Below are 27184 nucleotides of genomic sequence, written 5' to 3'. Positions count from 1 at the left end.
CTTTCACATGTTTGGCGTTTTTATTCTTTTAGGACTTTTTTGTGTGTTTTTACTTAATGGGCCTGTCTCTGGCCTGGTTATTTTGGGGTAAAATTGGGAACCCATGATGTAAACACCCTAACGACAAACTAGAGACGCAAAGATAAGCACCATGACATTTACCAAACTGGTTTTTACTAAAGCAACATTGTATTAAAGTGTAAAAGGTGAGTCAGGTGATCAGTCTTCTCCATGTCTGCATGTACATGTGCAACATTAAACTAAAGCAATGAAGTATGTCAATAATGTGGTATGGGTTAATAAGGGATTTAAAAAAAATTATAATATTCAGTGTGCAAATATTAAAAATCTTTTACAACTACACAAAAAAACTAAAAAACACAGTTTTGCATAGTTTCTAGAAAATAAACTGAGGAGGCTCTCTGGTATCTCCTCTCAACCCAGGGTGAAGTTTGGTTGGGTTTAAAGAAACAATAAATAAACAAAAACAAATCTTGACCATTGGCATTGGACAAAGTAATGATCTATAAAAGACATAAAAAGCTATATAAACATTCCAGTGGCTGAGGGAGAAGTGGCCACAATCACCGTGCTGTCTTCAAGGGACGAGGATCACCTGCACAACACATCCTTTGTTAGAATGCATACATTCAGTACCTCACAAAAACTAGAGTGAGTGAGTGAGAGTGTGTGTGTCTGTGTGTGTGTGTTTGTATGTGTTTACCTTCAGCCCCCCCAAGGCAGGCCTGTTCGCAGTCCTCCAGCTCGAGGAAGCGGTTGTCGTTTCCTTCACAGCCGCTGTAGATGAAAGGCCTGCAGGCCTGAGTCTTATGGTTAAAGTACCAGCGCAGAGTGTATCTTCCACAGCTCCCCTCATCCATAGGAAGCTGACACAGTTCTGCTGGAGCTGCATAACACACACATCACACACAAACACGTAAAACGTGTGCACACCCAGACACTACAAGGTATGCACAACAAGGAGAGGGAAAGCCAGGCAAAAATGAGCAGAGAAGCATTAAGAAGCAGAAGGGGACCAAAGTCAAGGACTCATAACCACTAAGATTAAACTCAAAACTCAATCAAAACCAACCTCTTTATCAATTTGAAATGCAAGGAAAGACATCAGCAGTGAAAGATTGCATGTAGTATATTTTACTGGAAGCAAATATGCCTCAAAAGCCGTTTTCAGACATGAAGTCTGTCTGCAGAATTGGGTCCAGACTTTCTCCGAGGTTTTCCCGTCACACATGAACAAGGCAGCAGGAGATTCTCTGTTCAGACGTGTTCACAACAACACCTCTGCAACAGGCAGCGGAAGGCCGCAACCTATCGATTCCGCTGCAGAGATAATGTATTTTTGTTTACAGCACCTCGACACCAGCGTCAGCTCTTATCTCCAAAAGCTCTCTCGACATCTTATGTGTCTTCTACCTGTTTGGCTCCACTTTTCCATCCTGAGATATTTGAATTAGTCCATTTTCTTTCATTTTTGCATCTGCTGTGTGTCCGCTCCCTCAGGGTGAATCCTCCAGAGAATCTCCTGCTGTGTTTTCACATCAGCTCCTTCAGACATTCTCCGGAGTTACTGGCCGGAGAAAGTCAGGAGAAAGTCTGGAGCCTCTCACTCGGACGTTTGCGTTGTCACATACAGCCCCTCTAGAGAATATCACGAGTTCAGTGCCTGTCTGAAAGCAGCTTAAACAAACAGCAGGGCAGCCTGAGACACACAGACAGGGCCAGACACCAGGCGGCAGAGATCAGCCATAATTCAATCCCGAACCGAGATGAAGGCACGTGCGCTGGTTTACCTTCCCCTTTGACTCTCCTCTTGGCCCTGACTGATTTGGACTGTTTGACTGGTTTCTGACCAGCAGCTGCTGCTGTTTGCTGAATGTCAGCACTGGCTGATTTGTTTGGTTCAACTTTGACTTTATTCTCTGATTCCTTTTTGACAGCCTCACCTGTCGACACACACACACACACACACACAAACACACACACACACACACATGGACACACACACACACACACACAACAAACAGTGTAGACACACATTCAGCAGAAACATACAAAAGAGAAGGAAACATTAATGTGATGATACAGTCAGATACTGATGCTGTAAGGTCACAGACTCAGGGTGCTGCGTGTGCTTGTAGCCGGCTGTGTGACAAATATACAACACGTTTTCATAATGTCATGAAATGAGCACAAAGTGAAACACAGACACTAATTAGCAGTCATGCTCTTCCAGCACAAATTGGATAATGAGCAAATTGAATAAACCGAACACTATTTGACACGCCATCCTCTGTTTAACACGTGGAACAGATACGTTGATAGAGTGGGAATTTATGTGGTTAATGTGAGGGTCATTGTGAGGTGAGTAAAACCATTACTTCTTCTTTGTCTCATATTCTTTCTGTTGTGGGCGGCTGTGGCTCAAGAGGTAGAGAGGTAGCTCAGGGTGTCGGAAAGAGCTACTTCACTGCATGACGACATTGGACAAAGCATGACAGACACAGTACCATCGCTCTGATTGGCAGAGGGTGTGAAGTAGAGCAGTTCATCCATGGGGTCGTCGTAGGCCTCGATGGAGTAAACGTGCTCGTAGTCCGGGTCGTTGGTATTCACCACCACACGCAGCTCACGACCTGAAAGGAGAGCAGCGCCACACGGGGTCAGAGATCCTTCACCTCAACCTGCCAACCGCCAAGCTTCAGTCAGAGGGAAGGATCCCGGCCACGTCCACACAAGAAGCTCCAAAATACTACAACAGCCAGTTAAATAGAGGCAAGAGTAAACCCTCATATCTGGGTTTGTCTGTGTATAACCACAAATGGAGTACTCTGTTTTCTTGTTCAGAAAACCACCCAGTATTCAGAGGTCTCCAGCAACACCAGTATAATCCTGTTTGTAAGAGACACAGACAGACAGAGCGAGTCCGACCAGCAGAGCGACGGACGGACACACTCACCCTCCTCACCCTTTCGGACCAGTTGTTGCTCGACTGCAGGCCGAGCCCTGACCGGGGGCTGTGACCGAGGGTCCGGGCCTGAACCTGAGAGAGCCAAGGACAAGGAGGAGTGAACGGGGACACCGAGGGAGTGGAGACAGAACTCAGGAGAGAGGGGGAGACCAGGTGAGTGTTACACAGGAGGGAGAAGAGGGAGGTCGGAAAGGTAAAAAAGAAAGCATGGAACATCCTGAAGGTAAAACCTTTGGACACGTGAGCCAACAAAAGCCCCAAATGCACCACACAAATCATTCCCCCATTCCAACAATGAAACATACACACCAAAAGGAATAACAACGTTTTTGCAAGATTGGCCAACATGAGGTTATCTTCCAAAAACTGGTCGTAATCCTTTAAGGACTCAAGCCGCTGCTTGTGTTGCACTTAGGGTTGCAAAATTCCATAACTGATTTAATGAGCCATTCGCAGTTTCACTGTACCGGCCTTGTGTACTTAGACTTGCATCGCTTAATCTTTGAGACAAGCATATGCTACTGGCAGGACTGGGAAGTTGGAAACTTTCCATGGGAATTAACGGGAATAAACTGGAAATGTTGTGGGTAATTTATGCTAACTGTATTTACCTTGTCATATACAGACATATATATAAACATTTTGTTGTGTCATAGGTTGATTTGAGCCCTGAGGAAAACTTTGGGCACTTGACTATATGCTTCTGCATCTTTGTGTCATTCTTAACATAGGTCTTTGCACAGTATTTGCAAAGGTACAAAGCCTTTCCTTCTACATTGTTTGGGGTGAAATGTCTCCACACATGAGATAGTGCACGTGGCATTGTTCTGTAGAATAAGATGAGTAAAAAGTTTGTAAAAAAACACTAATACAAAGCCAGAGATATAAATAGTTAGCCAAACAATTGGAATCGTCTGTAAATATATTTTACAACTGATGGATAAATTAATGGAAATAGGCTAGATGAACAATCCTCAATCAGCATGATAATATATTTTCCCCAGTAATATCATCGAAACTTACCTGACTAGTCCTGCACACTACAGCAGGCCTCAGTAGCCCTGCTGTAGTGTGCAGGATGCTGGGAATTATCTGTGCATGTGATGGAAGAATGCACAGTGGAGGGTTGAAATTCAACGTGCAGCGTGTGCTGCATTCCATACATCTTTAAAATAGTGTTTTGAATGATGTTTTTATTGCTCAGCGTTTAATTTGCATAGTTTTTTTTTTTTCAAAATTCCCAAAATTCCCGAGTTTAATATTCCCGTGGAAAGTTTCCGGAAAGTTTCCGCCTCTTTGCAACCCTAGTTGCACTAGAGACAAACAATTTTTGACTTGAGTCCAAGTTGCTGCACATTCATTTACACATTTAATTTTAATCTCCGCCAAGGAACTTGTTTTCACCCCAGTCTGTTTGTTTGCAGGATCATGCAACAGATTTCCGACGGAATAGGCAGAATGATGGAACATGGGCCAAGAGTTTCCCAGGGAATAATTAATGGATCTCGATGAAAAAAATAGGAAGCAGATATTTCTGAGCGTTTGCAATTCAGTGCAGATGTATCAAATGTAAGGGGACTGTTGGACCTTGGCAGAGGTATGCGCTCTACTCTAGTTGTGAAAATATTTCATTGAATCAAGCCTGTTGGTTAGTTTAGGATTTATATACAACATGCTCTATAGTGATAGGCTATTATCTTAGTCAGAACATTGCATCCATGCAAATAGAAATGTCTCTATTAATATAAACTATACGACTTTAAATACTGAGACATGACTGTATATTGCAACATATTCAAAAAGACAGAATTAGCACCCTCACACAAACCCACACACAGCAGCATATTTCCCCTTTCTATTGATATTATTCAGGATTCGTCTGAATAAGAACCAGGACTGGGAGTGTGTTTGTTGTGTTCTGCCGTTCAAACAAACGCAAACAGACGTGAATTCCCTTGATTGTTTTTTTGTGTGCATTCGTGTGTTTAACTGATTTGCCAAACGAGGGCAAATGCACTTCCGTCTTTTTGAAAATGGTATAATGAATGAGAGCGACAGACTCTGCAGCAGCATATGTGATACAGTATGCCGCTGTGACTCATGCTAAATCACAGCCCTTCTGTCCACATTCTTCTCCGCTGCTGCAGTCGGACGGCTCACTCACCTCCGCACGCTGGGAATCAGACAGATGGACAGGGAGGAAGCAGAAAGAGAGGGAAGAATAAAGGTCAGTTTTAAATGATATGTCATCGCTGTACTTCTCTACACAGGTTTAGACTGACATTGAGTTGAGTTAAGGCTGTGACTCATATGCTGTGATTACCATCTGAAGTTCAACGTGGGGACAACATTTTTTGAAATTAGCGATGCAGGCCGCGTAGAAAAGACTCACCACAGTGCTGACTCATCTCGGTGCGAACATAATCTCTGATCTCATGCTCCTGAATTCAAAATAAAAGAGGGAAACATGACAAAAGCACAACCCCAACATCGACTCGTGTGTGTGTGTGTGTGTGTGTGTGTGTATGTGTGGGTAACAGTGTCTTTGAGCCTCAAGGCAAGGATCAAGCACTGACCGTCAAGCCTGGCTCTCCTCTGTCTCCCTTGGCTCCATCTGGGCCCATCTCTCCCTGCAACAAACACAGGTATCAGGACAAACGCGACCCACAGAGAGGCCTGTAGCACATTACTTCATTAAACTGAGACCAGATGCAACTCAAGAACTTAATGCAAAGTCAAAGTGAATAGTTAAATCTAAAATAGTGACTCCTACAGACACATAAAAAAATGTGCCACTTCAGGCTTAATGACCTGTGCCCTCAAGCAGCTTTAACAATATATGGTTGTCATTTTAAATAACTAGTTTTCGGTGCATACAAATGTAACTGTCAGAGCGACTTAGCCCTTTCGCTGAGGGGATCAAGAGAGCGAGGAAATCCAGCCTCCCTGAGAGAACTGTCTGCGTTTGGCACGTCGTGAAATGAGCAACTCACTGCTATCACTGTGTGATGGTTCGAAGATAGTTTTGCAATAGAAATCTTCCGACCGCAGCATTAGATTCCTTCCTGAGACGATGGAAACAATCATCATACAGAAGGAGACAATGTGGCACTAACCTGCCCTCCTCTCTCCCCCGGGATACCTGGGATACCACGTGGACCCGTCACGGAGGGACCGATATGCCCTCTCTCTCCCTGACACACAAAAACAACAACATAACAAGTAAATAAAAAAGCTAAAACAGTGAACAGAAGGTTTTCACACAACAACAATAAAGTTCCATGCTTATATAGTGTCTGCAAATTGGTAAAATGAACTGTTATCGTTTGTCTCCAAATTAATGTTTTTCCAAAGACTTTTGTACTTAATGCAATTCTGTTACATACACGGAAATTATGTCTTAAATATACTAGTTCTAAGTACTATGTACTAACTTAATTATTTCAACACAGTACATTTTCCATTTCTCTTACATATTGTATCATTATATATTAACAGTGTTTTTTTCCTTTATCTTTGCTAATGTTTTAATCTTGCGGCTGCTGCAGGAGGACTCAAACCTCCGTAATGCATGGATTATTATAAATTGCTGAAATAAGGCATATACTAGGGGAACTGATATCTATGAGTGTGTGAAATTTGATGCAGCGTGATTGAATCTACAAGGACTGTTGGCCTTTGGTGGAAGTATGCGCTCTACTGAGTACCATTCTAGTTTGAGTGACTTTTTCCATCCCACTGCATAAGAAGAACATACTGTACACTCTGCCTGCTTTTCATAATGTACAACAGAAGAATACTGGTTTCGTTCAGTTATAGATTTACACTGAATCAAATATGTCAGACAAAAGATGCATTGATCAGAAAGAGTGACAGCGAAGGTCATGCTCTCCTGTCACCTGCTGTCTTCAACCAACACCTTCAGACAGGTGAAGAAGAAAGAAGAGAACAGGCTAAAGGGAGATAAAAGGGGCTGTATTCTGTTTTTATTCAGTCTCATCAGCCTTTAATGTCAAATCTTTTTATGTTGCCACTGGGCCTCTCAAGCACCTCTGACATCTGCTATTACGTGCCATCACTTAGTGAAATAATTCATACTATTTTTCCTTCTAAATACTGTATTGTTCTTTACTGGATCACCATCTAATATGTGCTCATAACTGATGCTGTATCCATTTGATGATGTAACAAGCAATTGTTGAAATGTCACTATGTCCTATTCTATGTTTCCCTCAATAGACCTCGACCCACATAGAGAAAACTGTACCAGAGTGTACAAATAAGCCATCATCAAACCACAGTGTGAATATTTACCTTCTGTCCCTGGAGCCCCTCAGGGCCTTTAGTACCAGCTGGTCCCTGAGAGCCAGTCAGGCCGGGGGCCCCGTCCACTCCTCTGAGACCGGGGGGGCCAGGCACACCAGGCACTCCCTACATGAAGCACAGAGACGGTTAATTACATATCTCTTGAGCTATTTTCAGACACGAAGTGCAGACATTTTCCTGAAATTATTTCTTCTTTTTTTTGAGAACGCAATGTCTGAGTCAGTTGGACTAAACGTTTTTTCTGGAAGCCCCCCCCCTCCCCAAATGTGAGATTACAGCAGGAAAATGTCTCACATTGAGCGAATCGGTGTGGGCCAGGGGCAAAACTGAAAAGCTGAATAAATAAATTAAATAAAAAGAATACATATATGTCAGGGTGAAAAAGAGGAGCCATACACATTGATGCAGATGAGGATGTCAACTTGGAGAGACAACTACATTGAAGAGCTTTTTACTGATGAGGGCCGACACCGGTGTTGATGAACACCTGAACACTAATGTGTTGAGAGACTAATTTTTCTGGACAATACTTATGTACAGGTTCATGTGAGGTTGAGTGATGCTGACGAATTTGAAGACTATGAACAGAGTATAGTGTGATTGTCATGAGGTTACTTTTAGACCTGACAAAACAGTGCCAGAGAAGTGTAAGTTACCAACTCACCCTTTCACCTTTCTCTCCCTGAGTTCCTTTGGGTCCCGCAAGCCCATCAAACCCACGATCTCCCTACAAAGGCAAAGACAAGTAGTTATACTTCACTCTGAGAGGAAGTTGTTGCACTAATACATTTATAATAATAGAGTTTATACCTTGGGGCCCACCAGTCCTTCTTTTCCAGGGCTGCCAGAGGCCCCAGAGGCTCCAACTTCCCCCTGAAAAACGCAGAGAGCAGAGACTGATGACAACCAATCTTTAAAAGTCACATAAAGACATATGACACACCACATGATGCATTTCTTTCCTACAGATTATGAGTCATACCTGTTCACCTTTTCTTCCTGGTAAGCCCGATCGTCCATGAATACCAGCATCCCCCTGAGCACATACACATTCATACATTTAGTTTTACTTACAACACCATATGTGACTCATACAAGTCTGACTCACTTCATTTATTCACTGGCAGGCTTCAAATACCAGCAGCTACCACTGTATGTAAAACATGCTTCTGTTTATTAGATATTATAAAAGAATAAAAATCCCAAAGTTCAAAACCGTTTCTTGTCTTCTTCCTACAATGTACCATTTTTCTGTCAGTCTCAATCTCACCTTATCTCCTTTGGGTCCATCGCTACCACAAGCCCCCTTGGGTCCTCGGTCACCCTGGAAACATATAAGTGTATCACTGACAGAAATCTGTGTTCCAGAAAACAGACTGGTGAGTCACAAAGAGACAAAATGCATTAAACCATCTCAGAGCACATCCATACATTGACCTACCACACAGGCTGGATCCCGTGCACAAGAACGTGCACTTCTACATACAGAAAAACACATTTAGCATAAAAGCTCCCAACAAGAGCGGATATGATGCAGAGGTAGCTGCTGTCACACTCCTGAATATCTTCAAATTTCTATGAAACAGGCAGTTAACTTACCAGAATAACAAAATCCATCAACCAATGCATTATATAATGTTATAGCTTATTTGTTTTATCTTTTCAAAAATGACAATTCACTACTTTATGGGATGTTATGTATCTGACTAGTTGCCAGTGAACCAGTGAATTCTCGGTAAAGTTACTGCTCCAAGATGTAGCCCTGTGCTTATCCTCATGCAAAACAGTGGATTGTAGTTTTTATACTTATTACTATTATATTGATTTCATCATTATTTTTGAACAGAGCCATGTTACTCATCTTCCCCCTGTTTTTATACAGAGCTTATGTAATTGGAAGAATTTTAACAATGTGCCTTTTTAAGATGCTGCACCCATGTAATATTTATTATTACTTGGGTGCTGTTCGTGTGCTTTGTATGTGTATGCTTGAGTGTGACTGGCTGTATAATATCTGTATTATGTTTATCACATTGAGATTATCTGATGAAAAAAAGTTTATGATAATAATAACAATAATAATAATAAAAACACTAGCCTGCCTCCTTTCCTCTGAATCATCTCACACGTCTTTGACTGGTTCAGTGATTCAAACAGAATTCGAATGAAATGGGAATTCAGTCTCAGGTTGAGTAAACCCTCATTTCATTAATTATCATACACGATGTTGAGGTGGAAGCAAATATTTTGTCTCTGTATATTCATAATAGAATTTGTATTAATCCTTTGCAATGGTATCAATTTTATGCTGTTGTTGGTTTTTGACTGTCTTCGCCATCTCCGTGAAATTTACTCCAAGGTTTAAACCACACAGAATGAACACACACTGCCTCACAAACAGTGAAAGTACCTTCACTCCTCTCATTCCTACGATACCAAGCTCTCCCTTGTCGCCCTTGTGTCCTGACAGTCCATCTTTTCCTGATAAACCCTGAAAGACAAGATAGAACATGTCAGAGAGAAACCCACATAAGGAAATGAAGAAGCTGCGTTTGGTTGGAAGCAAAAGCACAGACCGATTCACCGGGTACTCCGGGCTGACCGGCTTCTCCCTGCAGCGAGGAAACAGAATTACAGTAATTAAAGCAGAGACACTATTACCTGCTCTGACGACGCACTGACTGGCTGTTAATTATGATACTGATTTTAATCACAGCTAAATGCACAGTGTCACTCGCCTTCTGTCCACCAGGGCCACGTGCACCCTGGAACCCAGTGGAGCCTCTCTCTCCTGGTTCTCCCCTCAGACCCTGATGTTAAATACACACATACAGACAACTATATATATTAACTATTCATAATATCAACACAGGGACATTTCATCTTTCTTTTTTTAATAAATTTTTATTTTGGACGACTAGTTGAACAAAACAATCAAAGTGAAGATGACCTTTTGGGCTCCTGGAAACTAACGTCTACATTTTTCCCTATTTTTCAGTAATTACCTAAACAAACATTCGTTTATTTCTCTGAAAAATAATTAACAGATAATTCAAGAATGAAAACTATCACCTCTATTACAATAAGACAAAATAATTTACCTGTTGTCCTGGAGGTCCTTCGTGACCTTTCACCCCCTTTTCTCCCTGCACACCTTTGGGTCCCCTGTCACCCTAAAATGAAAAACCAAACGAGTAAGAATATAGAATAAAATTGTAATTTTACTATAAATATATATTAGTCTATATAATAAACAAATGCTTGTGTGTTCACTGACTGTTTCGCCTTTGTTGCCCTTTTCTCCAGTAGGTCCTCCCACAAGCACAGTGTCCCCCTGTGAGGGAACGTACAGTTGTTAACAGTTTCTTACCAGAGTCAAAACATCAACACACAATGTTTCGTCTTTTTGCCATTTTCTGAAGCTGCATCAATTATAGTATCACAATTTATAAGATCTGCCAAGGAGGTCATTTTCACATTTCTGGTTGTTGGTTACATTTTTTGTTTATCTATCAGCATAATGACGTAAAAAGTTGAAATGTCCGTTCGTCCATCCATCCATCTATCCACTTATTAGTTGGGGCCTGTTTGAGGTTAGCTGAAAGTCGCCAGCGTATCAGAGGACCAACATATAAGACACAACAACCATTTCATACTCACATTAACCCATATGGATAAATTTAAAAGCACTGAACGGATATGCTTCCAAACTGATGGAGGGAGGTTGGTTTTAGCAATTTCTCAAGAGGAAATCTACAATCCTGTGCAGATTATTTCTATTATACAACAGATATGTGTACAAATGTTTGGCCTTGGTGGAAATATATACGCTCTACTGAGAGCTACTTAGTATAACATTGTGTTTACTCATATTTCTCCTCCTCACAATACAGTAAATATCTTTGACAAAACAGCCACTTTAAACAATATAGTTCCCTCTGTCTCCATTTTGTGTCTCTGTTGGATTTAGCAAAACTAAAAATACCTCTGCCGAGGCCCAAAGGTCACCTTAAATTAAAACAAGCATTATAGCTAAGTAGTTACAGGTTTCTACCAAACAGCGGCTGGAAAAAGCCTACAGCCCAAAGATATCACATTTAAATCCACTAGCTCCTGATTTTAGATGGTTCCCCATGATATTGCACACACTCGTGGAAATTAACCTCCTAAATATGTCTGATTTTAATTAAATCACAATTCAAACATGATTCCATGAGAAATCAACATAACGTTAAAAAAAAACCACCCTCTCTGGAGTGGGAAAAAAAGCAACAGAAAGTGAAAGAAAGTGGTTCCGCCCCCTGATCCGGATTTGCACCAAAATTTTAATGGGTTCTTTCCTGACCTATAACACATCCTTCCCTCAAGATTCATGCTAATCCGTCCTGTGGTTTTTGTGTATGCCACTGACAAACACTAGACAAACACATGCATATGAAAACATAATCTCCTTGGCAGAGGTAATAAACAAAGAGAGAGAAGAGTGAGCAGTAGTGGAGCTTATCCGATATTGAATTGTTCACACCTTCTCTCCTTTGTCACCTGGAAGTCCACCGTCTCCCTGAAATAAAAAAGATTGACAGCACGTCAATATGTTTCACTTGAATAGAAGAGCAGAAGACGAAGCTACAGCTACTTAAAACACAAGGACAATTGCAGTGAGAAAATAACTGATGGTATTTACCTTCTCTCCACGAATACCACGAGTCCCTGCTGGACCCTGATGAACACACAGACACACACATGCCTCATGGCTACACAATAATAATGATACAAATAATAATAATCAAATTCATCATCATATTGAAGAGCATGCACGTTTCTACACCTAAGCAAGTTTTTAATAAAATATGTCAGTGATCTCAGGTAGACTACACTCCTGTTGACATTGCTTTGAAATATTGTATTGCAGCTCTAGAAGGGAAGACGGCTATAATTATCAGTATAGTCAGTTAGTTGTCTGAGAAAAGCAATGTCCTTGGAAAATAATAGCTCCTCCATAATAACCACATGGGAAAAAATAATCTTATCCCTCTATGCCTCCATGTAGATGGTCTCCCGACGGATTGGGCGTTTTAAAAGGAGAACCCTGAGGCAGATCCTGAAAGCTTGACGCGTGTCTGTCTGTCGATATCTGTGGTGCTCCTGAGTGATGGATTGACAGGAAAACATTTGATATTTACGGTTGAGCCTCTTTCCCCGTCCACGCCAGCTCGTCCCTCCTCGCCCTACAGCAATGACAAACAAAAGAAGACATACAACAACGTCACTCTTAGTTTCCATCCTCCAGAGGCCAGTTCATATTAGATCACCATTTTCAGTGATATTACAGAGCGAACGATGACTTACTCGGGGGCCTGGATCTCCTCTCTCTCCTCTGAGACCAGGCATGCCAACGCCAACTCCCCCCTGGCAACAAAAATTATATGAATACCCTTAGAAAAAAATCCATGAACATTTACGCAAACAGATCTATTTGTGTGCTTGAGTAGTTACCTTGTCACCTTTGACCCCATTGGTACCAGCAGAGCCCTGGAAAACAGGATATTTATTATATAAAAACATATTAACAATTGTTGAATTCTCTCTTATCCTCTCTCTGACAGATTACGTGATTAAAAACGAGATTTTTTATTTTATTTAATTTAATTGATCTTTTGAAAATACAAATCGTTTATACAGCTGTATGTGAACGTTCTTGGTAAGAATAATCAAATGAATAAATAAAGAAATAAAATAAAAAAATGTAGTTTTAAATATTAGAGTGCCCCAATGTCAATTTTATTGATGAAATAACTAGAATTACTAAACTTACTATACTGGAAACAATATGCCTCAACCAGCAGTCTACAAAAATCTACAAAATATGTTAGCTTGTAAACTTTACAAGGACTGTAAGAGAGATTAAACTACATGAAGACTATCCTTAGAAAACTGCCTAGAAGCATTAATCAAACTGTGTAATAAAACCAGGATGTAAACTCACTGCTTGTCCAGCAGGTCCAGAAGGACCAGGAGGTCCGACATTTCCAGCACGGCCTCCAAAACCTTGGAGACCCTGAATGAAATGAAACTCATTAGTTGAAAATGACACCACAGAGGTTCAGGTTAAAAGAGTATTATGTGATCAGCAGCTCCACGAACCCTCTCCCCAGGTGGTCCTGGCGGTCCTGATTGTCCACTTTCTCCTCTCAGGCCTGGTAGTCCAGCAGTACCAGACTTTCCCAGTGGTCCTGGGGGACCAGCTGGACCAGGAAGACCTGGATCCCCCTGAAACACAATCACATTTAGATTTTTGTAACCACAGTAACTAATTAGAGAGCTAAATACATAAATTATCCCCTGCTGCACCACATGCTGTTACTCACTTTTAAACCTTGAGGCCCGTCCCGACCCGGAGGACCTGCCAGACCGATGCCCTTCTCTCCCTGTAACACAAATTTCATAACTGTTACATTGATTCTGTTTCGTTTCATGGAAAATAATAAAACATAAAGCAAAAACTCACCTTATCTCCTTTTGATCCAGGAGATCCCTGCTCGCCCTGCATAAAAAGAAGATTTTATGTTTTGGGATTTTTTTAAACCGACAGCAATAGCATATTTTAAAATCAAATATTAATTGATTGGAAACAATAATAACAAAATGCAAAGCTTTGTATTTATTTGAATAGTCTGTCCAAATATCACTTTGACATTCATTATACTGCTGGTGCAGACATATTCCATCAGTACCCTGTTTGCATCCTGGTTATCACGGCTCGTTAACCTCAAGGTCGACAAATAATCAAAAAAGTTCATCCTCTGAGGAGATTGGCCTTAATTACAGTCGACACTTTTAGATAGAAGGTCCAGAGATTTAAATCACATTGCGAAAGAAAACTGGTTGATTAAAGTGGGATTAAATCATTTGTCCGGCGTTGAATATTTCAATATTATATATAATATTTATATTTTATACTTACTTTTGTAGAAATTACAGAGTGTCCTACTACTAAAACAAAAAAGCTTAAATGGGATGCATATATATATGGGTTTTATTAAGTATTTGGGCATTGACACAATTGACCCTTTCTCCACCAACTCAACAGATTTGAAGCAACGTTTTGAAGTTGTGATTCATTTATGACATAAAGTTTAAGACAAATATTAACTGTTTAAAAATAACAGGCATTTTTATACAGAGCTCCTTCATTTCCACAGCCTCAAAAGCAACTGCATAAACTAAAATAACTATAAGTATTATTTTTAGTACTTGGATAAAAATAAAAACACATTTGCAGTGAATGACTGTGAAGCCTGGAGCCCGTGCACATCCCCAAACAGTTTCTCCCACTCGAGAGGCTCTGCCAGGCCACTGCCTGCAGCCTCCCTTTCTGAGTCTTTCTGGCCACTAAGTGAGAGGCATGCTCAATAGCTTTCGCAGTATGATTTGGTTCAATATCCGTCTGTACTGTGAAGCACCGTCCAATCAGTTCTGCAGCATTTGCGTGAATCTGAGTGGACTGGTAGCCCTGCACACTTAAGAATTCATCCAGCTACTTCAATCAGACGTCACATCATCAAACATCAGTGACTCAGTGCTATTGGCAGCCATACACGCCCATTCCTCAGAACTCACTCCGCCATGTTTGACAGCTGGTGTCGTTGGATCAGGAGTCGTTTAATGTTCCATACGCTTCCTTCTCCAAGTTAATCTCGGTTTCATCTGTCTGAAGAATCTTGATCGAGAGCAGGGACGACTTTTAAGATGCTTTCTCACAAAATCTAATCAGCATTTCTGTTCTGGAGCGTTACCAGTGGTAAGTAAATCTCTGTTTTTACATTTATGAAGGAGTCACTTGATTTCAGACTTTGACAATGTCTACTACGTGCAGAGTTCTTGATTTGGCCCCATGGTGTGAAGGGTTTGGCGTTCCTGAGCTCTCCAGTCCATTACTTATTTTTGAAACTGTACCACTGTAAAGCATTTAACTGGTCTCTCATTCGGTTTAGGCCTGATTGTGTTTTCAGCCTGACTCCTTCCCTTTCATCAAGACCTTTGTGGAGACGTCCCAGCTACCAAATGCAAATTCATCAAATTGTTTCACCTGCTTATCTGGTGATTTTGACATGAGATAACAGGGGAGCGGACCACACCAGAAGAATTACCGGCCTAGTTAATATGACTCCGCCAACTAGTGAATTTTTATCAGTCTTCGTTTTCAAGACTGATAAAAGGACACTGTGACCTTTGACCTCTGAAATCTAATCTTCAAAATGGGAAGATTCCTTAAAATAACTCTTGTTCGAGAGACCAAAACCATCTTTTTAAAGTGACCTTGACCTTTGACATTTTAACCATCAGACTCAAACCAGTTAATCACTGAATCCAAGTGAAAATTTTTGACAAATCTGAAAAAAAATCCTATACAGTGTTTTTTTAATTTCTTGTTCACTAGAATGAGACGGATAGACAATCAGCAGATCACAGTATAAAACGTAACCATGCAAGGTTTACTCACATCTTCTCCAGGGTCCCCTGCTTCACCTAACACTCCCTGGTGTAACGGAAAAATCAGACTTCAACACGTTGTTGTGTTAACGTTAAGTTTGTGTGTTGATTTACAGCAGGATTATACTCACTCTTTCCCCTCTGATGCCAGGAACACCTTTATCCCCTCTGTTTCCCTGAATCACAGCATGCAGTTTCAATGAGACAGCACTGAACACTTTCAGTCTTACTTACAGAGTCTTCAGATCTGAGGGCTTTGGTCAGACTCACCTTCTCCCCAGGTAGACCGGTTTCTCCAGCCGTGCCTGGCAGCGTTATACCAGGAGGACCCTGCGTCAATCAGGACCAGCAGAGTAACGTCAGCTCGATTCACCTTCAGATTTTTAGTTTATCTATTTCTGGACCAGGCTGCATTAACTGAGTCTAATAGTGTTCAAAAGTCTGCAACTAAAAAAAGACACTTCAATTTCAAGGCTAATTAAAGTGACTCACAGTTTGTCCTTTGGGTCCAGAGGGTCCAGCCACTGCCTGTAAAAGTGCAGAAAAAGAATATGTTTCACTGTGTGCTTAATAGCCTGAGCTTTCAAGTATCACATCAGCCCAACAATCCAGCTCCCAATGCAGCATGACGTCTTCAGCAAGGACGCACAACAATTGCAAGACTCTTCCTGTTAATGTGTTTTGAACATCGTCTGAATGTAAACAGGTGAGCGGGACTCAGGAAGTAGAGAGGGCCGTCATTTTGAAGTGTCCTTGGGCGAGATAGTACACGTCACATTGCTCCTGACAGTGTGTGAATGGTGTGTGATAGAAAAAGTACAAAGTGCCTTATTGAAGTATTGTTTAAATGTGCATGTAAATGGGTGGAGGCCACTTGCACTGTAGGGTGCCCTGAGTTGTTGATAAGACTAGAAAAGCACTATATATATTCCACTTCCTCCCACTATCAAGAAGCAAAGACAAAATATCTTGGATTCGAACGCTGCCATGTTGCTCATCTTGAGCCGGGGTTTGGGCAGCCGTGAACGGAGGCGGAGCCACAGTACAGAAGTCCCGCCGATACATGCTCAATAAATAAATGTTATAAAAGTACTGACCATTTACCTTTGATGACAGAAACAATCTTTAAGAAAATTTGATTAGACTTTTTAGATAACCAATATCCCATTCATTATCACGAAGGAGAGCAGCAAGCCACTCGGTGGTGATTTTGGGAGCAGTCATGTTGTCCATTACTTAAAAACAGTGTTTTGGTTTTGACTGTCATAAAATCAAGAAAAGTTGTGAAAGAAAGTGGAAGCTTCAAACATTCCTATCATCGGTCCCGTTGCAACTGTGGAGCTGGAAAAATGCAATGTCACTTCAACTTTGGTTTGTGTGATTGTGTGCGTGTGTGTGTGTTTGCGTGTGTGCGTGTGTGACTGTGTGTGTGTTTGTGAGAACAAATGGTGGAGCTGCTGAGCAGATGGCCCTTCGCAGACACATGTTGCCTAGTTGTTTATCAAACCGCTGAACTCACTGACAGTGTCACTGTGGCTCCGTCCAAGGTGCTAAACCTGAGGCCTTCTGCAGTGAGGGCACTGCTCGAGATATTTGTCACGATTCGTGTCAGCAACACAAACAGCAGGGGTGGCAGTGAATACTGAGCACAACACAGGCAAGCTCAATCTTTGTCTTTTTGTCGAGCCACATTTGACCAGGGGAGAGAAACTACACTAGGAGAACTAGGAAAAACTATTTGCACAAAACAGGGTGGGTTATATAGTGGCTTAGTGGTTATGACATACGTACTTTATCATATGGTGTAATCCCAACATCCCTGATTCAATTCAGGGTGGAAACTAGTTATGTTACATGTCTCTGTATGAAACTCAACAATCTATTGTAAACTTAACGATCTATTATAGCATGAGCATGAACAACCACATAAGTTGTTACAAGCGATAAGTGGCAAAACAAAAAGTGCACCTGAGAAATAATCACAATTGGAAACTAGAAATACTACACTGCAGTTGTATGCCTCCACCAACCATCAGTGCAGTGTGTCTGCACACATTTTATACAGACTCATGTGAAGACACTGTGACCTTGACCTTTGACAATCAAAATCAAATCACATGATCCCTGAGTGTAAGTGAATACTTGTACCAAATTTGAGGAAATTCCCTACAAGGCATTCTTGAGATTTCGCGTTCACAGCAATGGGACGTACTGACATACGGACAGACTGAAGAACCCAAAACAACATGCCTCTGACCACTGACTGTCGCCATCGTGGACGCATAATAAAAAAGCTGTACCGAGCCTCGTCTAATAGATCAGGAAGAAGACAAATTTGACTTTGTTTGGATGTGATGAGTTGAGAGACAGTTATTTGACTTTCTCTGTCATTTTCAGTCTCACTGAGCTGAAATCTGACTTAATTGAGATCCTCCTTGGCAGATTTGGGACAAGTTTCATCAAGCTAGTCCCTCTCAACAGATGTCGGCAGTCATTCAAATACAGACAACGGGCAGACAACAATAATCCAAAGTGAGATTCGGATGAGTCCTTTGTCCTGAGAAGCTGTAAAATACTGACGTCAGGAGAATTCTTTAACAGCTTCACTGGAACACCGGAATCCTTGTGATTTGACATTTCCTTTCAGTTTTATTGTACCTTATAAAATGGAGTGACGAGAAGTGCACAGACTGTGATAGAGTTGACCTACAGTAGCACAATACATCTGTTAAAGAGTCGTCTCTTTCTTATTATATCTGAGCACAGAGCCCAACTCACATTATGACAAACCACATGATATTACATCCACTGTATAATAACGATGAATTGCAGGTCATGAAAAAATCTAAATCACAATGTATCGCTTGCCAACTGACTGCAGGGCTGCAATTTTATGCTTTAATATTATAAAAATGTTATGGAAGCATTTATTTCAAACTCACGCTCGATGCCTCAGTTATTTGTAGAGAGGGCGGCACTACAAGCCTCCACTGGATTTTCCCTATATTTACTGCAATTCTGTGAAAACACTCTGGGGCTGTTCTGCACCAGATAATATAAACCCGTGAGTGTCCTGTGGGAGCAGGAAAAAGCATCTGAACATGTTTCAAACACGTGAAAACTAATTTTGCTGGCTCAGCAAGTGAGATTTACCCTTTGAATGTCAGTCAATAACATTCACATGACAGAGATATCTCACTGAGACAGCCTGCATGGAGAGATGTCGCCCTTGTATTACATTACTGCCTAATCCCAGCTCAAACTAAAATGACCGCCCTGCAGTTGTTTGCCTCCGCCGATCAGTGCAGTTTCAGTCTACATACATTTAATTTCATTGATTTCTCATGTGAGTTCACTGTGACCTTTGACCACGAAAACTAATCAGTTCATCTTTGAGTCCATTTGACGACTGATCAAAATATGAAGAAATTCCCTAAAAGTCTGAGATATTATATACAAGACGACAAAAACATTGCACAACATTTGATCCATATCTGAAAGAACTCTCTTGAGGCGTTCTTAAGATATGAAATTCGCGGCTGTGGCTGAGGGGTAGAGCGGTCGTCCTCCAACCTGAAGGTCGGCAGTTCGATCCCCAGTCTGACCCATCTACATGCCGAGGTGTCCTTGGGAAAGATGCTGAACCCTGAATGGCCCCCCATAGAATAACAAAGTGCTGCGAATAGATGCACTGTATGAATGTAAAACTGTACTGTAAAGTGCTTTGAGTGGTCATCAAGACTAGAAAAGCGCTATATAAATACAAAACCATTCAAAACCATTTACAAGACAAACTGGGGGTTTGAGGTGACCTTGACCTTTCACCTTTGACTTCTAAATTCTAATCCGGTCATTCTTGAGTTCCAGTGAATGTTTGTATGAGATGTAAAGAAATTCCTTGTGGGTGTTCCTGATATATACAGTGTTGGGGAGTAACGGAATACATGTAACGGCGTTACGTATTTAGAATACAAATTATGAGTAACTGTATTCCGTTACAGTTACAAATTAAATAGATGGTATTCAGAATACAGTTACATTGTTGAAATCAGTGGATTACATGACGGTACTTCTCGAGTTTATTCACTCTCTCGTAAATCCACCGGCGGCAAAGCCCCCAGGAAGCAGCTGGAGACCAGGGCTGCCGTAAGAGCGCCCGGGCCCCCGGCGGCGTGAAGGAGCCTCACCGCTACCCGCTCGGGACCGTTACAGGCCCGGGACCGAGGCTCTGAGAGAGTTCCGTCGCTACCAGAAATCTACGGAGCTGCTGATCCGCAAGCTGCCCTTCCAGCACCTGGTGAGAGAAGACCGACCTGCGCTTCCAGAGCTCCGCTGTCATGGCTCTGCAGGAGACCAGCGAGGCACGCCGGGTTCACACCGGACGCTGAAGCGCCGGGCAGCGCTAATAATATCACCCGTTGACCAAGTAGTATAAAAGCATTTAGTCACTTGTTGCTCCAACATTAACTGCAACCGCGTCCCAATTTAATTTCATCCATCTTCAAGAACTTCTCCGCTGTTCTCTCCGTTCAATGTCGGGTGTCGAGGGTAAATTACGTATTCTCCGCCCCCCCCTCTCTTTTTATCTTTATGACTGCTTGTGTGTCTGTAGTGGATGGGCAGAGGGGGGCATTTAATAATGTGATCGGTAAAATTGGTAAAATTAAAACTCCAGGACAACAGAAGGGGAATACAAACTATGGGACGCATACTTTATCATTTATATCATATAAAATGTCATCAATATCGTTTAAAATCATTTTTCAGTGTGTTTCATGGAGCGATACGCTCGCGTCAAGCGCAAAAAAAAATAAACTCGACGCCGAAACGATCGTAGCACGGCGCGAGGCAGCCTTGGCGCAGGGGGGGGGGGGGGGGGGGTCCTTCAGCCTCCGGTGGGGCCGGCACAGAGGTGGGAGTGGATGGGAGCCGGACATCCAGCTGGAGAGAGAGTTTAAACTGCTGCTTCTCCACTGACTATAACAACGCCGCAATCATACACTTAAAAAATGCAATACAAACCGGAAGTATTCCAAGTATTCAGAATACGTTACTCAGATTAGTTAATGTAATGGAATACGTTACAGATTACATTTTTGGGCATGTATTCTGTATTCTGTAACGGAATACGTTTTGAAAGTATCCTTCCCAACACTGGATATATATATATATATATACATATCAAAATCAAAATTACACCATGTAATGCTTCCATCCAAGTGAATGTTTATACCAAATGTGAAAAGATTTCCTCAAGGTTTTCTGGAGATATTACATTCAAAAGGTAAAAAATGTGTTTCATGACCTTGATAAGACTGCAAATGAACATTTTTACCAAATTTGACAACCTGAAAACATAATGCTTCTGACCATATGGCTATCGCCTGCGTGGAGGGTGAGGGAGACATAAAAACTCTCCAAGAGGTGAGGAGCCTTCATACAGAAAATTCATAGAACTGTGTCTCTCCATGAGAAATGAATTGAAATCAAATACTTAACACCTTAATCAAAAACATTATAACTTTTGACCAACTTTAAAAGATGAACACATTTCTGGTGAACGCGTCTGGTAACAGCAGCTCCAGCCCCAGAAGGACAAACAACAGCTGCAGCCCTTGAAGGAATACTCAGAACCACCTATTGCTGTGCATCAGATGAAAACTCTCGCAGTGGGAGGCTAATATTAGCGCTACAGAAATGATTTTTTTTTATATGACTTCAGGCAGCAAATCATTCTGCATCATATCCAATAAAAGCAACCACAAAACCAATTTCATACACTTGTCCTTTCCCCCAGAGGCTCCTCGGCAGGCACAGCATGTTCTCACCTTCCCTGGAGGACCGCTGTCTCCCTGCTCCCCCTTTAAGCCGTGTTGGCCTGGAGGTCCAGCGATGCCCTGTGCAACAAATTACACAATGACAACGAGGAGGACCTGATAAAAACAGCATGGTGCACATCACAGTTACACATGACAACGTGACAAACTAACACAGACACACACACACCTGCTTTCCTGGTAAGCCATGTATTCCCTCTTTGCCAGGCACCCCATCTCGTCCAGGAACTCCAGGTTTACCAGCTTCACCCTGAGGACCAGGATGTTCTTCAGTATTTGTAATCAGTGTTTAAGAGTAAGCATGTGTTGTCACATTTAGATTTAGGGTCACTGAAGGGTTGGATAATTTGTATCCGTTAAGTTCACCTCAAACACTGTGAATGGAGAGAAAACATTGAATGTGAAGATTTCACACAATGTAACAAGTGGATTTCTAACGCACTATTTTATCAATAGTTACTTTGATGATTGGATTTTTACACAAAACTTCATTAGCTTACAACAAGAATCTGACTGAGAAACAAGAAAGTAGTGATATAAATGTTGGTTGCAGGGGTCAGAAAATTCATGTTTTCAGCGGAAAGTACAACAAATCCCTTCCTGCTTTTTAAAATTGAAATCAAAAAATCTATCAGAGGAAGCCATTTATCAATAAGAGCTTGGTGCACATGTTTCACAGGTTTTGTTCAATTATGTTCCAATTTTCAGTCACAACTAAGACGCCCCAGGCTCAGAGCTTTTCTCCTGTTCGACACCTCCTGACTGTGCAGGAACAGAAGCAGCTGGATCTGGATCATATACTCACCACCTGCCCCGACAGTCCAGGGGGGCCCTGTGGACCCTGCAGGAAGAAAATCATACAGTGGTAAGAAGGAAAACAACGTGATACACACCATGAGATTTCCAGTGACTTTCATGAGAAAACATGAAAGCAGTTTTTTTCAGTCCTCCTGAAGAGAAGCAGTGATTTATGGGAACACTTACAACAGCTCCTGGGGGACCTGTTGGTCCTGGCAAACCTGTGCTGCCCTGGGCACCAGGAGGACCCTGCAGAGACAAAGAGGAACAAGCTCACACACTGCTGAGCTGTTATCAATGACTGTGATATGTCTGGGTTCTATAGGTCAGTGGAATCTCTTGTCTAAAAGACAGAGTAGTCGTGTGGCTGTTTTACCTTGACGCCAACGCCTGGTTCGCCTTGATTACCCTGTGAAAAACATTTTTTTTTTTACTTCGACCAACAAAGTGACAAACAAATTAATTTGTACATGAAAAAATGAACAATTCTGAAATGGTAACACCTCAGTGAGCTCACCTTCACACCCAATGGACCTGGAAGCCCATTTGGACCCATGGGACCCTAAATAAAACACATAAACATGTAAACTGTTGGTAATAGTGTGTGGATTTGCAAAGATCAAGATCATCAATTGTGATACTTACAGTTGGCCCCCTCATGCCGAGCTCTCCTGGGTTTCCCTGAAAGTGAAACACATGTATTTTATAAAATGGTTTTTAGGCCATATTTTAAAAGGTATGATTTTATGTTTCTTAAAATCTTATTTGCCTTCCTGCTAAGAGTTAGATGAGAATAATCTAAAATTAAAGCAAATATAACATTATTAACACTTTTTATATAGATAAAACAAACATGATATGATATAATGTGTTCATTTGTGGAGTTGGAGTTGCTTCTTCATGTATTGTGTTTACTTTAGGACATAGAGGGGAAGGCTTTTTCCCCATACCAGTCTTAATGATAAGTTCAATTAAGATGACAGGTGGTGTCATATTCAACTTTGTATATATATGTAGCACCAAATCATAAAAGGCATTATCTTACCTTAAGTTATTACTTAGTAAAGTGTATTTAACGAATAAAGTGTATTTAATGTTTAATGAGCAGACATGAGAGTGGTATCAATCTTTTATCCAACTCTAGGAAAGAACACAAATAAACTGCATTTTTTCCCTTAAAGGTAGGGCAGCTAAGTTGTTTGTGAGAAAATATTTTGCTTGATTACAAACCCTCGCTGTAAATCACATATTCATTTCACAACTATGTTCATAAATATGCAGCATTTCAAATTTGTATGTACATGTAATTATAACATAAATAATAGACAGGCAGATTGGCATGAGGTCGTCTGTAGGAGACACAAATATACAAAGACAAACATCACAACAGGTAGGACGACACAAACACAGAGGAGCAACAATGTCAGCAAACAGGCACTAACATGGTAAACTGAAAGAATCAGTGCTATGCAAGGGATGAGCGCGCAACAGACAGCAGGCACAGCTCCATGCATGATAAGCAGTCTTCAGCAATTCGACAACAAAGTACTTTTTGGAGTGCACCCAATTTAGTATTCCCCCCCCTGCTATTGTACATTGGATCCAGGCGAGACTGCGGCTCAGGGTGTCAGTTGACTTCCTTTCATCTGCTCTGACAAATGTGTGGTGTTTTACGCATTTAAAAATCCAACTTCAAAATTCTTCTCCTGAGTTTGACACGGATGCTTTGGGGACAGGTGGTCTTGATTAATAATTCATGAGGAACTCATCAAGGTCTAACTCTCCCCAAATCCAGGCCCTGCTCTCAGAAGGACGTGGCCAATACAAATGAAATAAGATTAAAGTGATGACATTTTTCCTGGAGGGTCCATGACGGTGTTTGCATTCTGATAAATCTACTCTCCTGCTGTTACACGCAGACACATCTTTTATGCTGCTCGCTGCGTGAGCTACAGCACAGATGGATCTATTCAGCTTTGTATCCGATACCACAGGGATGGGTTCTCACAACCCGGCCTTACGCCACAGCCCAAGCATGCCAGCCAGCAGCAGAGAACCTACCGGTCTGCCTAGTACTCCTGGAAACCCAGGCATGCCCTGCAGAGGATGAAAGATGGAGGCAAGAGGATGAGAGGAGAGTGGGGGGGACAGGTTGGTAGAGGACCGTGTTGGAAGAGGGGGGGGGGACAAACAACACAGGAAAGGAGATGGACAGAGATGAAGAGAGAGAGGAAGTTAGACAGTGAGGTGTTAGCAGCACAGGATCTATGAAGCTTCAGCCCAAGGAGGGGAGAAGAGAGCTCCATCTGCTCTGTTCTCTCAGCCAACCCAGTGGATTCACTCTGCAGGTCAGACCTAAGAGAAGGCGCCTTTATTGGGTTACTGGTTACTCACTGGTTGACCTCGAGGACCAGCGGGCCCTGCTGGTCCCTGCTCCGACACGGAGGGGAGGGAAAACAAAAAATGTGAGAAGTGTCTAATATCGTTCCTATGTTCATTTATTCATGCACCTACGCAAGAAGACAGACTTTTCCCACAGTGTGATTTGACTTTTAGTGATTACTGTAAATGGTAGGAAAAGAGGATGATGTCCTCTGATGGGAACTGAAATGCTGTTTGTTTTGTAGAAGGAGCAGGTTGTCTTTTGGAATCATTAACAATATTGTGCTGTAAATCAATAAACATGGTTAAGATATTTTAAAATGTATGGTTGCTTTACAAGAAACATACACTTACCAAAGCTGTTGACTGAAATATTCACTACAGAAATTTGCAAAATGTTATGTTATTATATTTATATGTGTGCATACATTAACCCCGTACCCCCCACTTACCGCTTTCCCATCCTGACCAGGTTTTCCCGGTTCTCCTGGTGAGCCCTGAATTTACAAACCATAATAATAACAATATATAATAATATATTTCCTAAGATGTTAGTGTCATTATTGCAATGGTTTAATTCAGAATGCTTCTGAGTTTCAACTCACCGATGAGCCATCACGTCCTCTCTCTCCGCCCTCTCCTCTGTCTCCTTTATTACCTTGAGGTCCCGCAAAACCCTTGAAGACATTTTACATTCACATGAAATGATCTTTATATATGTGATTCTGTAAAAAAGATTGATTTTGTATATCTTTTGTATCTTACTCGATCTCCTTTTGTTCCTTGTGGTCCTGCTGCACCAGACTCTCCTTTCTGTCCTGCAAGACCTGGAGGGCCTCTGGCCCCAGGCGTACCGATCAGTACAGAATCAGCAGACGCTCCCTAAAGAAAATATAAAATATAAAAATATCTTTGAACTTCATCATATCTCCTATGTTTGCTAAATATTAGATCCCAGGGTTTCACTACATCAGAAGCCAGGATACAAAGCAGTTTACCTTTTGACCTGCTGGACCGCCTGGCCCCGTTAGCCCAGTTTTTCCCTGACAAACAGATAGAGGTGATCAAATTATTGTAAAAATATTTGGATAAAACATTAATGTTGATGACATCAGTCCAACATAAGAACTTACAGTCTCTCCTTTGTCACCTCTCTCTCCCCGCTCCCCCTGAAAAATACACAGACATGAGGTTAGTCAAGTCATGTTGAGTCCATGAGAACGTCTTGATTTATTGACACCAAGCTCTTTACCTTATCTCCTGGTCTTCCAGCCTCTCCCAGTTCCCCAGCTCTCCCAGGAACACCCGGTATCCCTGGCTTGCCTGACTCTCCAGCAGCACCTGGGGGTCCCCCTGGCCCTCGTTCTCCTATAGCTCTTCCAGTAGGCCCTATTGCGCCCGCTGGTCCTCGATCCCCTTGATCGCCCTTTGATCCCCTGTCTCCTTGAATACCACGAGCACCCTAATGTTAAGCCAGAAGTGGAAAGAAAAATATATTATATTATATATATATATATATATATATATACGACCGTATTTTGTTGATGGACTTTTTATTATCTTACTATAGATCTTCATCAAGTCTATTTATTTATACCCTTTGCCTCGTCATACTTACATCTAAACCAGATGGTCCTCTCGGTCCTGACTCGCCCTTGTCTCCTTTTTCGCCTCTCTCTGCCTTCTGTACTGGAGCCCTGGGTGGGTCCTTCCTGTCCACAACCACCTTCAGATCAGACACCTGTGCGGAGGGCAGAGCAAGGAAACAGGATTTAAAACTTTCAGCCACACATGTCTGTCTCTGAAAGTAATTTAGTCAGTTAAGACAAAATCATTTCTGTAAAATCTGAGCAGCTGGAAAAACCTTCTGAGGCCAAATGGTAATTTTAAAGAACACTTATGATCATTTTTATGTTTATCTTTCCTCCAGCATGTAATACAGCTTTTTTTTTGTGAACGTCCCTCGTTCGTCCAATCTTCTGCATTTTGTCACATGACTTTATGATACTCCACTTATGCATACTGAATGTGTAGCTGCTGGTCAGGCACGCCTTCTAACAAAGAAAGATAAAGCGAGAGTGGAGGCAGACATTTCCGACAACCACTTCAACTGATTGACCAATCACAACGTGTGAGTGAGCCAGCAGACTTTAGCAGGGCTTTATCAGTTTTAGTATGGCTGAAAAAAGGGGCTGCAGCAGATGACAGTTTGAAGAAAGTAAGGAAAGTGATACGTTTACTGAACATTAGGAGCATGTAAACCTAAATCTAAACACAAACTAAAATTATGACTGAAAATTTTGTATTAGGCAATATGCTGAATAACTGAGATAGACATCCTCACGGGCAGTAAACTCCT

At 41.6% G+C, this 27184-nt stretch overlaps 1 protein-coding gene across 1 annotated transcript in view; it reads right to left on the bottom strand.

The window, feature by feature from the left end:
• col7a1 (collagen, type VII, alpha 1) overlaps window positions 1-27184 on the bottom strand; it is a 70941-nt gene that overhangs the window by 13403 nt on the left and 30354 nt on the right. The window contains exons 72-116 of the mRNA XM_061069233.1: window positions 26444-26566; window positions 26078-26287; window positions 25959-25994; window positions 25824-25868; window positions 25591-25707; window positions 25431-25502; window positions 25278-25322; window positions 24838-24873; window positions 23089-23124; window positions 22961-23005; window positions 22820-22852; window positions 22630-22692; window positions 22451-22486; window positions 21815-21895; window positions 21637-21705; window positions 16301-16336; window positions 16079-16138; window positions 15940-15984; window positions 15819-15854; window positions 13824-13859; window positions 13684-13743; window positions 13460-13585; window positions 13302-13373; window positions 12812-12847; window positions 12665-12724; window positions 12499-12543; window positions 12000-12035; window positions 11841-11876; window positions 10593-10649; window positions 10417-10488; window positions 10054-10125; window positions 9892-9927; window positions 9726-9806; window positions 8586-8639; window positions 8298-8351; window positions 8126-8188; window positions 7980-8042; window positions 7304-7420; window positions 6106-6183; window positions 5566-5619; window positions 5382-5430; window positions 5154-5162; window positions 2978-3061; window positions 2529-2654; window positions 725-907 (exon numbers count right to left, since the gene is read on the bottom strand). Coding sequence (XP_060925216.1) covers window positions 725-907; window positions 2529-2654; window positions 2978-3061; window positions 5154-5162; window positions 5382-5430; window positions 5566-5619; window positions 6106-6183; window positions 7304-7420; window positions 7980-8042; window positions 8126-8188; window positions 8298-8351; window positions 8586-8639; window positions 9726-9806; window positions 9892-9927; window positions 10054-10125; window positions 10417-10488; window positions 10593-10649; window positions 11841-11876; window positions 12000-12035; window positions 12499-12543; window positions 12665-12724; window positions 12812-12847; window positions 13302-13373; window positions 13460-13585; window positions 13684-13743; window positions 13824-13859; window positions 15819-15854; window positions 15940-15984; window positions 16079-16138; window positions 16301-16336; window positions 21637-21705; window positions 21815-21895; window positions 22451-22486; window positions 22630-22692; window positions 22820-22852; window positions 22961-23005; window positions 23089-23124; window positions 24838-24873; window positions 25278-25322; window positions 25431-25502; window positions 25591-25707; window positions 25824-25868; window positions 25959-25994; window positions 26078-26287; window positions 26444-26566 — 2983 coding nt within the window. The remainder of the gene's footprint in view (window positions 1-724; window positions 908-2528; window positions 2655-2977; window positions 3062-5153; window positions 5163-5381; window positions 5431-5565; window positions 5620-6105; window positions 6184-7303; window positions 7421-7979; window positions 8043-8125; window positions 8189-8297; window positions 8352-8585; window positions 8640-9725; window positions 9807-9891; window positions 9928-10053; window positions 10126-10416; window positions 10489-10592; window positions 10650-11840; window positions 11877-11999; window positions 12036-12498; window positions 12544-12664; window positions 12725-12811; window positions 12848-13301; window positions 13374-13459; window positions 13586-13683; window positions 13744-13823; window positions 13860-15818; window positions 15855-15939; window positions 15985-16078; window positions 16139-16300; window positions 16337-21636; window positions 21706-21814; window positions 21896-22450; window positions 22487-22629; window positions 22693-22819; window positions 22853-22960; window positions 23006-23088; window positions 23125-24837; window positions 24874-25277; window positions 25323-25430; window positions 25503-25590; window positions 25708-25823; window positions 25869-25958; window positions 25995-26077; window positions 26288-26443; window positions 26567-27184) is intronic.

The sequence above is a fragment of the Limanda limanda genome, chromosome 4 (genome assembly GCF_963576545.1).
Source record: "Limanda limanda chromosome 4, fLimLim1.1, whole genome shotgun sequence".
NCBI lineage: Eukaryota > Metazoa > Chordata > Actinopteri > Pleuronectiformes > Pleuronectidae > Limanda > Limanda limanda.
The sequence above is the reverse complement of the archived record's forward strand: the minus strand, read 5'-3'. Positions and strand labels throughout refer to the sequence as shown.